This window comes from Pteronotus mesoamericanus, unplaced genomic scaffold, assembly GCF_021234165.1.
Source record: "Pteronotus mesoamericanus isolate MK-2021 breed Mesoamerican mustached bat unplaced genomic scaffold, CSHL_Meso_final contig_347, whole genome shotgun sequence".
Lineage (NCBI taxonomy): Eukaryota > Metazoa > Chordata > Mammalia > Chiroptera > Mormoopidae > Pteronotus > Pteronotus mesoamericanus.
In genome coordinates, this window is record NW_026555137.1 from 17,207,166 (window position 1) to 17,221,006 (window position 13,841).

The following is a 13,841-nucleotide window of genomic DNA, read 5'->3' on the forward strand; positions in this document are numbered from 1 at the left end:
TCCTCCTGAGTCCCCAAGATGGGTGTACGGGGTCACAGATCTAAGGGGACATGTGCAAACGTCTGAATGGGCAGGACTGTGCAGCCGAGGAGAACACAGCTGGGGACTGACCACAGAGATTTTGGGCCAGAGGCTGCAGGACATGTGGAGCACATGGAGGTGGTGGGTGAGCTTCCAAATCCTGGGGCTATGGGAGGTGCATTCTTCAGCCCCTGTGACAAACTACCGGTCTGTGTCACTGTGCAAAGTGCTAGATCTTGCAAAAGGGGTAGAACAGAGAATGCTTTTGTACATTTAAAAGTGGCATTTGTTTCACAAAAAGCTTTGGCCTGATTTTTTTAAATAGCCAGGACACTTTATATTTCACATGATCGCACATTTAAAATATGGCTTAAACAACACAGTGCATTTGCATTTGTCCAGTGTCCCGCTGGCCGGGGCACTAGCTGAGGATAGCCCCTTGCTGTCCCTGAGCACAGGGACAAGGCCCCAACTCCTCCCTCACCACTCGCCGCATGGTTTTTCCTTGCAAACCAAAACCCTAAACCGTGTGCTCCCTTTAAGATCTCGGACGCCCTGATCAAGCGTGTCCAGGTGTCTCAGGAGCAGTGGGTCAAGGGGGCCCTGGAGCCGAAGGTGTCCGCAGAGTTTGACCTGACCTTGGACAGCGAGCCGCTGCTGCAGGCCATCCACCAGCTGGACTTCATTCAGATGAAATGTAGGGGTGAGCCGGGACTGGCCCAGTTCAGTCAGGGCTTCTGTTGGGACAGGTGTCCCCTCTCAGGGGTGGCTGAGCGCCTATAGAAGGTGGTGATGCAGGGAGGGAGGGAGGCAGGGGGAGGGGGAGGGGCGTCTGAGTCACGGACCTGGCTGGAGCCCCAGCTCAGCAACCCAGCAGCCGGGCGACCTCGGGCCGGTGACACCCTGGTCTGAGCCCAGGTTTTCCCATTTGTGAAAGAGGACCATTTGTTCATTCGGCGACACTCGCGGAGTGTCCTCCTGTGCCGTGCGCTGTTCCAGGTGCTGAGGACACAGCCCGGAACAACCGTACAAACTCCCTCGCGAGACTGAGCTGATACTCTAGAGAGAAAAACAGGCCGTTCACGAGCACATCTGTAACATGCTGTCTGACAGCGGCGGGGGGTGCTTCTTGGGGTGGGACGGTGGGCGTATGTTGAGGTGAGGAGGAGGGAAGAACATTCCAGGTGGCGGAGGGATGGCAAGTGCAAAGGCCCTGGGGCAGGAAGAAGTTTTCTGTGTTCCAAGAAGCGCAAGAAGGTCAGAGGGGAGAGCAGAACGAACCAGGAGGAGGGTGGTGAGCGGCGAGGTCAGGGAGCCGTGGGGGCCACAGGCTAAGGCGCAAGTAAACTTTGCGTAACTTGCCCAAGTTAGAAAATTAGCCAGGCTGCTTCTCCAGAGGCACCAAGGGTGGATTCAGGAGAGAGAATAAAGCTGGTTAGATTTTTAAAGTGAAAATAGCAAAGGGCTGAGTGATATATCTACAGAATCTGTGAGCTCAGGAAAATCCTTGCCTGCAAAATATGTGGCCATTTTTAAACTAAAGAAAAAACAAGCCTCTTGCACGTCTCCACACTCACCGCACACTCTGCTAGCACCTGGTGGCGGGGGAGGCGGGGCAGGGGTGTGTGGGAAACACCAGGTACCCCAGGCGCCCATGAGAAACAGGAGGAGTCTGGCAGGGCGGGGGCAGGAAGGAGGGGTGGCTCGAGATAGTGGGGGTGCTGAAGAAGGAGGCTTGGAGCTTCTCCCGCTGCTGCTCTGGACGGGCGGGGCCGTGGGACCCAGCAGGAGCAGGAGAGGGGAGAGCAGAGCCCAGGGACCCAGAGAGGCCCCTGCACGCTGGCCGCCTGCCGGGCTTCGGCAGCCGAGCCTGCAACCAGGCCGGCTTGCGCCATCGAGACTCTCCGTGGACACCTGGAGGCGGTGCCCTGACAGTTGGCTCCAAAGTGAAATCTGTAGATTTCACACGCTGACTTTGCGATTTGCCCTTTAGGAAATGTCAGGCTGGCTACGCCTGCCTCTGGAAGCCCTTGAGCCTGAACCCAGCTTTAGAACAAAAACATTCGCCCAGTCTCGCCTGAGTAGGCTTTACCATACATTTGATTCAAATCCCTGCTTCCATGGGTCGACTGTCTGATTCCCCGATGACCTCTCAGTGCTGGATCTAATTCCCTGGGCCTTCAAAATGCCCCCAGGCAGGCTCGCCCTCCCTCTTGGGGGCACACCCGTGCCTTCCCTTACGCCCCACGCCCCGCACCCAGGCCTGTTACCTTGGCCCTTCTCTCCCCTGACCTCCAAGGGCCCTTCTTCTGCCTCTGAAACTTGTTTCTCGAGCCCACGCAGCCCAGCTGGCTCACTTCTACTACCCCTGTCACTTCCTGAAGAAACTTTCTCTAAAAAAATAAATAAACAAAAGATAAAACGCTCCCAGCCGAAGGCTCCACTGTGCCTTCGCAGGTCGCCGCCCCGCCCCAGCGCCTTCCCAGCCCCAGGCGGAGGCGGCAGGCCGGCCCGAGGGCCGCGGGGGCCGCGCTGGGCTCGCAGGTACAGGGACCGAGGCTCTGCTGGAATTCCCACGGGCTCCTCGCCGTCCAACAGTCAGACCAGTGAATGTCGGTGGGCGGGTGGGTGGGAAGGGACCGCCCTTCCTTAGCGGGATGGAGACGCCTGCCGTTGCGCCCCAGGCTCCTGGACACCCTGTGCCCCGACTCACTCAGCTGCCCAGAGTCTAGGCCCCGGCGGCCAGGGGTGCGCACGACAGGCTGGGAGTGGCCGCAGGGTGGCCAGGGAGGGAGTTCAGCCACGCCTCCTTCTTGGGCCGGGCCCTGGGACGGACGGGCCCGCGGTGTCCGGGCGCCCTGCGGAGGGGCCTGCGCCCTAAACCGGGTCGGTCCTGTCACAGTGCCGCCCGTCCCCCTGCTGCAGCTGGAGAAGTGCTGCACCCGCAACAACAGCGTCACGCTGGCCTGGAGGATGCCGCCCTTCACCCACAGCCCCGTGGACGGCTACATCCTGGAGCTGGACGACGGGGACGGGGGCCAGTTCCGGGTGAGCCTGCTGCCGCCTTCGGGGGTCCAGACGCGCAGGCTGGGAGTGGCTCCTACCGCCCCGACGTCCGGGCCAGCCCGTAGCCCTGACGCCGCCGGCGAGGGCACTGGCTCCACGGACGGGGGGCTGGGGGTGCAGGGGCCCGGGGGGCGGGGATAGGTTTTCTGTGCCCCAAGGAAAGCATGAAGGAGGGGTGGGTCTTCTCTACCAAGGCCTAGTCAGGGTCCTGGTCGCCACACGTGCCTACGGCCTCCCCGCCGACCCCGCCGCCCAGCCGTGTCTGTCCCCAGCACCCTCCCACGCAGCTCCCCAGTCCCTCCGCGCCCTCTCACACCTTGCCTTGCCCGCTCACTCCTCATTTTACCTGACTGGGTGCACGTGGAAGACACTTGATACTGACGGGTGGGATGAGGTGACCTTCTGAAACCCACGCCCCCGGCGAGGAAATATTGCGGGGGTGATAAAGGCTCTGAGAGAGCCGGGAATGTGTCTGCTACTTCCCCGTCCGGCCGAAACCCTGGGACAGCCGCCCATGCCCAACCGAGAGCCCTAATAAAACTTACCCCGAGATTTGACACAGTGAAGTGCAGGTTACTGTCAAGTTGTTTCGCTGACATGAACACCGGGAAGCCCAAGCTCGAGGTCTTCTTAGAGCTCCTGCTTTCTGTCCCCAAGAAGCTAAGATTATTAATAACTTGGAAAAACAAATGAAGAGGAAGCCCCCTAACCAGGCAGGCAGGAAAGGTGTTTTAGAAAGAATATGGAGACACAGGAGAGGTGCAAGGGAGGCGTTGATAGGACAAGAGTGAATTTGAAGAGAGTGGGGAACAAAGTAAGTCCCTAGAAAAAAATCTTTGGGGTCCGAGGCAGAAATATCTCACCCTCCTGGGAGGCCAAGGGAGAAGCAGCTGGAGAGAGGGGACAGGGGGTCAAGGAGTGGAAGACGCCAGCCTCAGGGCCTGGAGCCGCCCTCTCCCCCGGAAGTCGTTCCGCCCGAATGAACCGAACCCCCCTGTGCTCGGTCACACCCCTCCTTTGCCTGCCTTCTGCATCATGTGTCATCACCCTTCTCGGTAACATAGTGGCTCTTTTGTTTATTTAGATGCTTAGCTCATTTTTCTAACTTCAATTCCCATGGGAAACCAAGAATCTGTCAGTGCCGCGTCCAAGAAGGAAGGGGGTTTCTTCCCCTTCGTCGCCCTGGGGGCGCTGATGTCAGAGGGCTGACTCAGCGGAGAGGGGACACTGGCCGGCTGCGTCCTGCTGCCTGCAGGCCTGCGGTCCCTCTCTGCCGCCCTGGGACCCTGTCACGCCTCACAGACTCACAGGCGCAGGGGCTGGCCAGCCACTAGTGAGGGTTCGTGCCCGACTTGGACATGGCTGGGGTCCTCTGGCCACTTACCCGAATTTTCCTCATTCCATACCTCTAACACGCTTCATGCCGACGCGTCACTAAGCGAAATTTTCCTGACGAGCCGTCCCGGCTCTCCTTTAGGAGGTGTATGTCGGCAAGGAGACGCTGTGCACCATCGATGGGCTCCACTTCAACAGCACCTACAATGCCAGGGTCAAGGCCTTCAACTCCTCCGGCGTCGGGCCTTACAGTAAAACTGTCGTCCTGCAGACGTCTGACGGTGAGCGCCGGGGGCTCTCGGGGCCGGTGGGGGAGGCAGGTGCTGGCACAATGGGTGAGCTTCTCAGGGAGGAACCCACATGTCCTCCCAGGGACCAGGGACAGCTATCAGCTGCTTGAGATGGAGCCGTGAGAGAGCAGAGGGAGCGAGGTGGCAGGGAGGCATGTGCGCGTGTCCCCTCCCCCCCCCCTCTCCGTCCCAGCTCGGCGCACCTGCTCCTTCCTCCCCACAAGCCACGAAGGACAGAGACATTCCTTCACCCCGTTTGCCGGGCCTGGCAAAGGGCACTAGCTGTTGAGAGGCTCAGGGAGACTAAAGTCCCACTTCTGAGGGGCTCGGAGCAGGCATGACAATTGCAGAGAGGAAGACCACACCGCCACGAGGGGGGCATGCTGCCCCTGGATTCGAGCGGTCCTCACGGCAGGAACCTGTCCCCCGAACGCCCAGAACAGGAGCTCAGAGCTGATGGCTTCCACAGCCAGCTGGGGCCTTCCAGGTTCCAGGCGATGTGGCCACACCCACAGCAACGGCGGAGTGCTCAGCAGGGAGCTGGGATGCAAATAAGGAACATGTGCCAAAAGAGCCTGTCCTGGTAAACGAGGCCATCCTGCCCAGGCGGCAGAGGCTCCGGGACGGTGCCGAGCCTGTGTCCTTGTCCTCATGTATCCCAGCACATCCCCGGGTTGCCCAGGGACACATGACGGGGCCTGGACAGCCTCCGGCCCCGGAAGGAGCAGGCCAGGAGCAGAGGCCGTGGTCAAGGGCACAGCTGCGACGCTTTTCTGAGAATGGTGTGACCCGCAGAGGCATTTTGTACCCCGCAAGGCTCGCTTGGCTTTCTGCCCGGGAGCTCCGGGCCTGGGGGCGGGCCGCCCGTGCCCGGTGCGTTGTGGCTGCAATTCTAGAGCAACGGCTTCACCTCCCACGACCACAGGGGCTGGGAGAGCGGAAGGGGGCACCACCCAATGGGCTGGGAGCAGGAAGAATGGAGCCCTGTGACTATGGTCACCTCGCTTCCCCTCTCAAGCCTCAAATCTCCCACCCACGACGAGGTGGGGCACGGACGTCTCCTTCCTCCTTCACTCATCACAGTGCGTGAGGCGTGCGGAATGGAGGCAGAACCAAGGCTCCCTGAGATGCATTTGGACGTGGGACTTTGAGGCCTTAATGTCTGGGTTTCTTGGCACGTTGTGTTAGTGGGATCAGGAACATGGATAAATACAGGGCACAGAGTGCGCGTGCGTGTGTGTGTGCACGCGCGCAAATCACACAGGAAGGAACATGTGATACAGGGTGCCAACTTCCTGACAGACATGAGCAGGCCTGTGTCTCTGAGCCCCGGTAGAGGCTGCTAGCAAATTCCATCTCCTGACCCGCTCCTCTTGCCTCCTTCTTTTCCAGTGGCCTGGTTCACCTTTGACCCCAACTCTGGGCACCGGGACATCATTTTATCCAATGACAACCAGACAGCCACCTGCAGCAGCTATGACGACCGGGTGGTGCTGGGCACAGCGGCGTTCTCCAAGGGTGTGCATTACTGGGAACTGCACGTGGACCGGTATGACAACCACCCAGACCCCGCCTTCGGGGTGGCCAGGGCCAGCGTGGTCAAGGACATGATGCTGGGCAAGGACGACAAGGCTTGGGCCATGTACGTGGACAACAACCGCAGCTGGTTCATGCACTGCAACTCCCACACCAACAGGTGCGCGCGGGCCCCTTGCCCTGCCTTCCTCGCACGCGGGTATTTGGGGATGAGGGGCCTGTAAGGCCCCTTCCCAGGTTCCGGCCTCAGGGACGTAGGGAGGTCTTTCCAACCACACTGGTGTCCCATTTCCAGGTGGCTTTGACTCTGACCAGGTAGACGTGACCACAGCCCCAGGGAGTCTAAGCGGCAAACAGGCTTCCAGGTTACGGAGCACGGGGCACGCACGCCCCGGCTCTGCCGTGGCCCTGGGCAGTGGCTCCCGCTCTGCTTCTGCGCCGCTTTCCTTCACACACCATCACCCGGGCCGATCGCTGCCGGGCGATGGCCTCGTGGCTATGACCAGGTCTCCGCAGGGGGAGCAGCTGCCGTTACCCTAGGGGCTGTCTGCCTGCATGGACCCCTCTCACTGCTCCGCCTTGAGGGGACTCTATGCCAGGGCAGCGCCCTCTGAAGGGGCAGGCACTGTTGGCGGTGCTCCCTGCTGACCTCCCCGAAAAGGGCTGCCCTGGGAAGGTGCCCCCGGGCCGGGACTCCTCCAGGGCCTGCTCAGACACAGGGAAGGTCTGGGTTCCTCGCCTCCCATCACGGCTCGGGGTCCTTCTCTTCCCCCCAGGGGTTCTGTGTATAGGGGTCGCAGGGGGGAAACCCTCAAAGCCAGCATTGGCCGGGGACCCACGAGTGGAGAGTCGGGCCACCTCGAGCCGCCTCCTTGCTTGGGCCTCCTTTCTGGCCAGCGGAAGGTCGTCAGCACAGCCAGGGGAGGCCGGGAGCCCAAGGAGCGACCTCAGGGGGCCGCTCTCAGCAAAGTCGGCTCCGAGTCCACCTGCCGCTCCGCACATGGGTCGTGGCCTGCGGTAGGGACCCAGAGGACGCCTGAGGGTGCCCAGGGCAGCTGGAAGCCGGCCAGGCCCCTTCCACCTGCCTTTCGCTCGCAGAGGCCCGGGGAGGGGCGCCTCTGGCCCTTGCACCCCCTGCCGGGCTGGCTGGGCGTGTAGGCTGACCTGCCCCAGTTCCTAGACCACAGCCGCAAGGGCGCGGTCCAGGCCCGCAGCACGCTGTGTCAGCCGCTGTGGGAGGCCCCGGTTTACATTTGACCTCCTTAATTCCTCACCAAAGTCCTAGTGTTATCGCCATTTTACAGATGATGGGACCTGGGCTTAAAGTTTAACCAGGGCGCAAGCCACTAGGCTAATTGGCAGCGCTTAAGAGTTCAGCTCAGGATCCTGGCCCAGTTCTGGGAGCAGGGGTTGGTGGAAGGGGAGGCGTCGCAGTTGCTGTTGGAAGAGCCGGTGCTGGCGCCGGCAGGGAGCGAAGCGAGGCCGCCGGGCTGGCCGCCTGCCCTGACCTTGGGCGGGCGCTGACCTTGGGAGGAGGCTGCGCTGGGGTGGAGTGGAGCTCCTGCGCCTCAGACTGGTCGCTACCGGCCCCCAGTGGTCAGCGTCGGAATAGCACCAGCGACCCGGTCCCGTCGCCCCTTTGCACCCGCAGGACCCTGCCCCACCTGCAGCCTCCAGCGGATCGCTCATTCCACACCAGCAAAGGACGCAGATGGCTTTTTTATGGGGCAGCTCTGCCCTGGTCAGGGTTCAGACTCAGCCCCAGCAGAGGGGAGGCAGGTCGGCCAAGGCGCCCCGAGAGTGAGGCTCTTCCCTGCTCAGTGGATGTGAATTTCCACCACCACGAAAAGTACAGTAGAATCACTGACATTTGTCAAGAGCCTCACAGTTTATTCTCAGGGCTGCCGATCACCTGTGGGATGCGACGCAGGCAGGGGACTCGCGTCCACATTCAGCGCCTGTCCCCCACCGGTGGGCTTCCTCACCGCAGTCCTGGGGCACTTCCAGGGAGAGGCGCTGAAGAGAGGCCAAACCTCCTGCGGGCCTGGCCGGCCGTCTGCCCCTGCCATTACCTCCGCGTCCCCGCCCGGCTACCACTAAAAAGCCACCCAGCGGGTTCTTTCCCCACCCACGCTCCCGGCCCACGTCTTCACATGGGACCCGCTCACTAGGACCCTAACTCCCTGGTGTCCAGGCCTCCGATACTGTCAGGAAAGAAGGGGCTGCCCACCCTGGTTCCTATGGCACCAGGTGCCTTACCTGAGGGGGAAGGTGTTCCTGGGCGGCTGCCTCACAGGTGAGTCCGTTTCACAGGAAGGATCGCACACCCAGAAGAACAGCTCCCTACACCGCCGGGGGCTGTGTGCTTTATGGGAGGGTGTCCCCGGCACCCTTTCAGCGATTGTCCTGAGCCATCGCCTGCACCCCAGGCTAGAAGCGGTGATGGGTCTCCTCGGGCTTCTCTCCCCAGGACGGAAGGTGGCGTGTGCAAGGGGGCCACTGTGGGCGTGCTGCTGGACCTGAACAAGCACACGCTGACCTTCTTCATCAACGGGCAGCAGCAGGGCCCCACGGCCTTCAGCCACGTGGACGGGGTCTTCATGCCGGCCCTCAGCCTCAACCGCAACGTGCAGGTACCTCCCCGCGCCGCCCCCCACCCTGGCCAGAGCCTGTCTGGCTGCTTCCCCCGCTGCTGGGGGGATCCCATGGGGCACTTGGGCAGAGAGGGCCGTAGGGAAGCCCACCGCAGTGCCTGCCCAGGTAGAGCGCTTACCTTGTCACCCGGCTTGGGCGTCCTGGCGACATCCTCTCTGGCCCAATACATTCCCACCCGTTCACTTTGAAATGAGCAGAAGCCAAGGCAGCAGTTGGGGAAGAGCAGGGGAGAGGGCCGGGGCAGGAGGACGGAGTAGGGAAGACGGAGCGGTTCCGTTTTCTGGGGACGCGCTCAGAGGGGAGTCAGCACCCCTGCCCAGCACGGACGCTGGTGGCCAGGCCGGTGCTGGGGCCCTCGGGTGGGGGCGCTGAGTCCTCACGGAGCTGTCCTGTGGCTTTGCCCTGAGAGCAGAGTTGGGGACAGAGCAGCCCTAAGGTGCCGTGAGTCCCGCCCTGTTCCCTCTCAGCCCCTCTGCCCCTCGCTGTCCCCGACATGAAGCAGGCAGGAAATTTGTCCTCGAGCTCAGGACTGGGCCCAGTCCTAGAGGTTGTTGATGGCTCTGGAGCTCCGCAGGGAGCGAAAGAAGGGCGGAGGCGCCATCCTGCATCACCAGTAGAGTCCTCCTCCCCCGGGGGTCGGGGGGAGGGGGCAGAGGCCTGCTCTGTGGTGCCCGTGGCCCTGAATATTGATGGTCTGCGCCAACCACTTGCTGATGGGCTGGTACGTCCACTCACTTGCAAGAGGGCTTTGAGGCAGCCTGAGCGATGGGCCGGCATTCCACAGGGTGGACCGCACGGATGCAGGACAGGGAAGAGGGCCACGGGGGGGAAGCGGGAGCAAGCAGTTGGCCGGCACACCTACTGCATCAGCACATCTCCCGGCCTCGAGGGCAGAGCAGGGCCCAGGCAGCGGGGGTTCTCATTGTGAGGAGAGGGGCGCAGACTGCCCCTGGGGGCAAACTCGTGGACCTTACAGTAGTGACTCGAGCGGCATCATCAACAGCAGACCCACAGTACAGGGACGCTGCGGACTGTGGGGACCCGCGACAGGCAGCGCGTAGCATGTGGCCGCTGTGCTGCCTGGGCGCGCGCCGCTCATGGGGCAGCCTCTCCACCTTCCCCCATCCTGCCTTCATTTCCAGGTCACCCTGCACACGGGACTGGAAGTGCCAACAAACCTGGGGCGGCCCAAGCTGTCGGGCAACTAGACCCCGGCTCCAGCCGCGCACAGGCCTCTGGGAGAAGCCCGCCCTCCCTCGCTAAATCTAAGTTCTGCAACCACACGGGCGGAGGACCACATCATGGTGCGCCCCAGAAGCCGCTGAGACATGTTTTCTTTTGGGGACAGAGAACAGGTCTGCAGGCTGGGCCTGCCGAGGCCACCCCCGGAGGGGAACATGGGTGTGTTACCCTTTGTCCCGCCTGGATGTTTCAAATACTCACGAAGAAGGGTTTTTTCAAGGGAGAGAGAAAGCATTCGGGGTTTGCAGTTTTGTTTCCTGCCATCTGTTCTCAAAGCTTGTTGGGGACAAGGGTGGATGTCCAGCAGAGGGCACCCTGAGAGCAGATGGCAGGAGACCCTCTGGAACCCCCTGTCCCGAGGGTCCAGCCTTGGCTGGGCGACACTCCTTCAGAGTCCCAGCATCCTCATCTTTGCCGGGAAAAGTTCTTCAGCTTTTTGGTCCTGGAGCCTTCAGTATGTTCTGCCACTTGCAGCCCCAACCCGGGATCCATGCAAAGGGGCACTCATCATTCATTGATCTTTGCCTCTCTCATTTCCTTAGGTCCTTCATTGCTCAACCAATCTCTCTCTCTCCCTCTCTCGCACACAATAGTCTACTAAAATTAATTCACTCAGTTCTTACTTCTTCAACACAGAAGAAAACGCTGAAATTTCACTTTGAATGACGATGTGACGATTCTCCACCTGGACCTGGCTCCCCAGGAGGTCACCCACACGCCCGCCTGAGCTGCTCTCCTGAGCGCCGCCGCGCTCAGGCTCCTGGCGTAGAGGGCGGGAGGCCCGGGGGCGCCTCTGGGAGCAGGCCCACCTTTGCTTTGAGACCCGTCTGTCTGTCATCACGAACGCATCACGAGCAAGAAGTGGGCCCCACAGCAGGGTGGCCCTACCGTGATGGGGCAGGCAGGGCCTCTGAAAGGCAGGAAGTGACAGCAATATTGTGTTCCTTGTCTCCCAGCTCCCTGGCACCAGCCTGGGTGTGCGGAGGCCACATGGCCGGGGTGGGGCTCTGGCTGAGCCCGCCCCTCCTTGCTGAGAACACACCCCTCCTCCCCTGAGACCCCTGTCGAGCCATGTCCATCTCTCAGCACAAGAGCTCATCCCAGGGGCTGGCCTTGCCTCAGAGCACCTTTCTCCTGTTCCCTCTCCCCTTTCTTGTCACCTGCCACCGCCATCTCCATCTGGTAGTAAACCTCTCTCCTTTTTACAAGAATATATTTTATCAAGCATTTTATTTTCGAGGTTGAGGAGTACCTTGTCTATTTGCTGGATTGGATTTTTATAAAACTGAGCCCGCAAACCGGCGCCTACTGTGTTCACTTGGTTCCAGCTGCTTGTTGAGAAAACAGCGCACTTGCTTTCTGAGTGACCCGGCCCACGCTGTGCAGGCCCTGCCCTCTATTCAGCAGATCCGACGATCCTACCTCGAGCCCCCGCTCCTGGACCTCAAGGCTGCCGTGTCCGGCTGTGTCCACAGGCGTGGCCGGCTGGGCCGCTGCCTGGTGGCTCCAGGAGCTGCCTGGTGCTGTACTTAAGCCTCACCCACCAAGGTCCTTGCAACCAGGGCCACCTCGAGCTGCCAAGGGTCCTCGTCTGTGCGGCTGCCTCTCTTCTCTGCTTCCACATTCCTTAGTTTCACTCCTTTGCCATAGCTCTGAGTGGACTTGGCTTGGAGGGTGGGGAAGATTCCTGAAGATTGCAGGACACAGAGGAGCTATGGCTTTCCTGGGGCCGGTTAAGCCACGGGCCGCCGGTCCAGATGCATCGGCTTTGGGAAATGTCTTCTGGAAAAAGACGAGGCCAGGGTACCAGGAATAAGAGTGCGTCTGGGAAGGCAGGGAGGGCTGCTTGGTGGAGGTGGCTTTTTTCAGTGGAATCCAGATGAGAGGCTGGGGAGCTCCCAGAATCATTGAAGCTGGGGTCAGCAGGCAGCCCTGGCTCTGCATCTTCGGAGAGGAACTGCTCGAGCTCAGCCTGGACTTGGTGTCTCCCTCGGAGAGCCAGCACCTAGGTCCCAGGGAGACGTGGAAAGGGAGAAGGGGCATTCCCACAATTCCCAGTGGACTCTTTAGGAAGAAAATTACCTGAAATTCAAAGAGAAGCCACCAAAGCACCCTGCTGCCCAGCTGCCCCCTGCGGTCAGCAGGCGGGGGGCGAGGGTTCTGTGGGTGCCAGAGCGGCACGGTTCTACCTTCTCTGACGTCCCCACGGAAGCAATATGGCCGATACCAGGGACCGCATCAGGACGTCCTGTGGTGCCTCTCGTCTTCAGCACAAAATGTCTTTCAGGGACAAGAAAGGACCTAAAAGAGAAGGCAGGTCCGTGCCGCACACTTGTGTGTTTGAGGGATCAGCAACACGGAGCAGGAACTCATTGGCTCCTTCCGCCTTCCGCCACCCTCCCAGGAGGCTCTGGGAATCAGAGTAGAAGCCACAGGTCATGGGCATCTCATCAGCCATCGAATTCCCTGTTCCTTTACAACGTGACGACATTTTTGTACATAAAAATTATATCAAGATGATGCTTTTGTTGGGCTGGCTGAAGAATAACTTGGTGTCCATCTAGGAAGTGGTTTCAGTAAGAAGGGAATTGAAAGTAATTGAAAATGTCAGGTTCCCCTGCCTTGTAAATAACGTCTCTGTTACCTAGTTCCTCTGCTCTTTGTTCTTTGCTGGTCAGCAAGTTCAGTCAAAATCTATGCCTTTCCTTTTAGGATTAATCTCTTTCCAAAGTTTCCCATAGCATCTCACTGCGTAGCCTCCTAGCTCCTAACTCACAGCAAAGTAAGACGTTACACAGCCCTGCCTTTCCCCTTTCTAACCAGTTCAACGATCCAGTGACAGTGGACATCGGTAACCCTGGCTCACAGAGGAACTGACCTATAAACTGTACATAGTTCTAGCGGAACCGTCCACCCCGTGTGTAGTCCGTAGTTGCGACAGCACCCCCGGGCACTCCGGAGTGAGCCCGGGCCACCCTGCGGGGCTCCCCGAGGGCACAGGTACCCCTGCCCACTGCCGCCCAGAGCACGCTCAGCAAAATGAAGGACCGATGTGTACTTATTCCAGGGCTACGTGCATTTCAGCCTTAATCCTCATTGCAAGCGTGAGGCCTGGTCCCCGGCAAAGGTGTGTTTCCGTGCAGGGGACGGTCAGTCGGCTCACAGACGACGCGGCTGCCGGTCCCATGGCGCCTGCTGCCTTCGAGATGCTGAGGGCAGGTCAAGCCCTCCGGCGACTCGATGTGTGATTGTGAACTGTACTCCTGCAGGCCCGCGGGTGGCGCCCCGCACGCCAGGCTTCTCCACCTCAGCACCAGACGCCCGGGGCGGGTCGTGGGTCCTGCTCTGCGGTGGGCGGCTGTTCCGTGCGTTGGAAGACGTGTAGCAGCAGCCCGGGCCTCCGCCTTCTAGGTGCCAGTAGCAATCCCCAAGTTAGTCGTGACAACTAAAAGTGTCGACAGACATGGCCAAATGTCCCCCGGGGGACACCCCTGGTTAAGAGCCCATGAGTTAGGCAAGGGGTTTGTCACGTATCAACGGGCAGAGCGACGTGGGGTTGGGTGGGGGGGTCTGCTCAGTGTCACGTGGGAGACCTGTGTCACAGGGCTGCGGGCCTTCGTCTCTGTCCCCAATGCGGGGCGTCTCCGTAGGTCTGGGTGTTCTGTCAGATGGAGGCAGGTGGGGGAAATGGCACCA

At 60.7% G+C, this 13,841-nt stretch overlaps 1 protein-coding gene across 3 annotated transcripts in view; it reads left to right on the forward strand.

Moving 5' to 3' along the window:
• The window catches only part of TRIM67 (tripartite motif containing 67), a 37,277-nt gene extending 27,166 nt beyond the window's left edge, over window positions 1–10,111 (forward strand). For 2 of the 3 annotated variants that reach the window (XM_054576480.1, XM_054576483.1), the window contains 6 exons: window positions 565–724; window positions 2,924–3,069; window positions 4,565–4,703; window positions 6,105–6,408; window positions 8,719–8,881; window positions 10,046–10,111. In XM_054576480.1, the coding sequence (XP_054432455.1) occupies window positions 565–724; window positions 2,924–3,069; window positions 4,565–4,703; window positions 6,105–6,408; window positions 8,719–8,881; window positions 10,046–10,111 (978 nt within the window). The remainder of the gene's footprint in view (window positions 1–564; window positions 725–2,923; window positions 3,070–4,564; window positions 4,704–6,104; window positions 6,409–8,718; window positions 8,882–10,045) is intronic. The other variant, XM_054576482.1, reaches the window with a different exon arrangement.
• The last annotated feature ends 3,730 nt before the right edge of the window (window positions 10,112–13,841 follow it).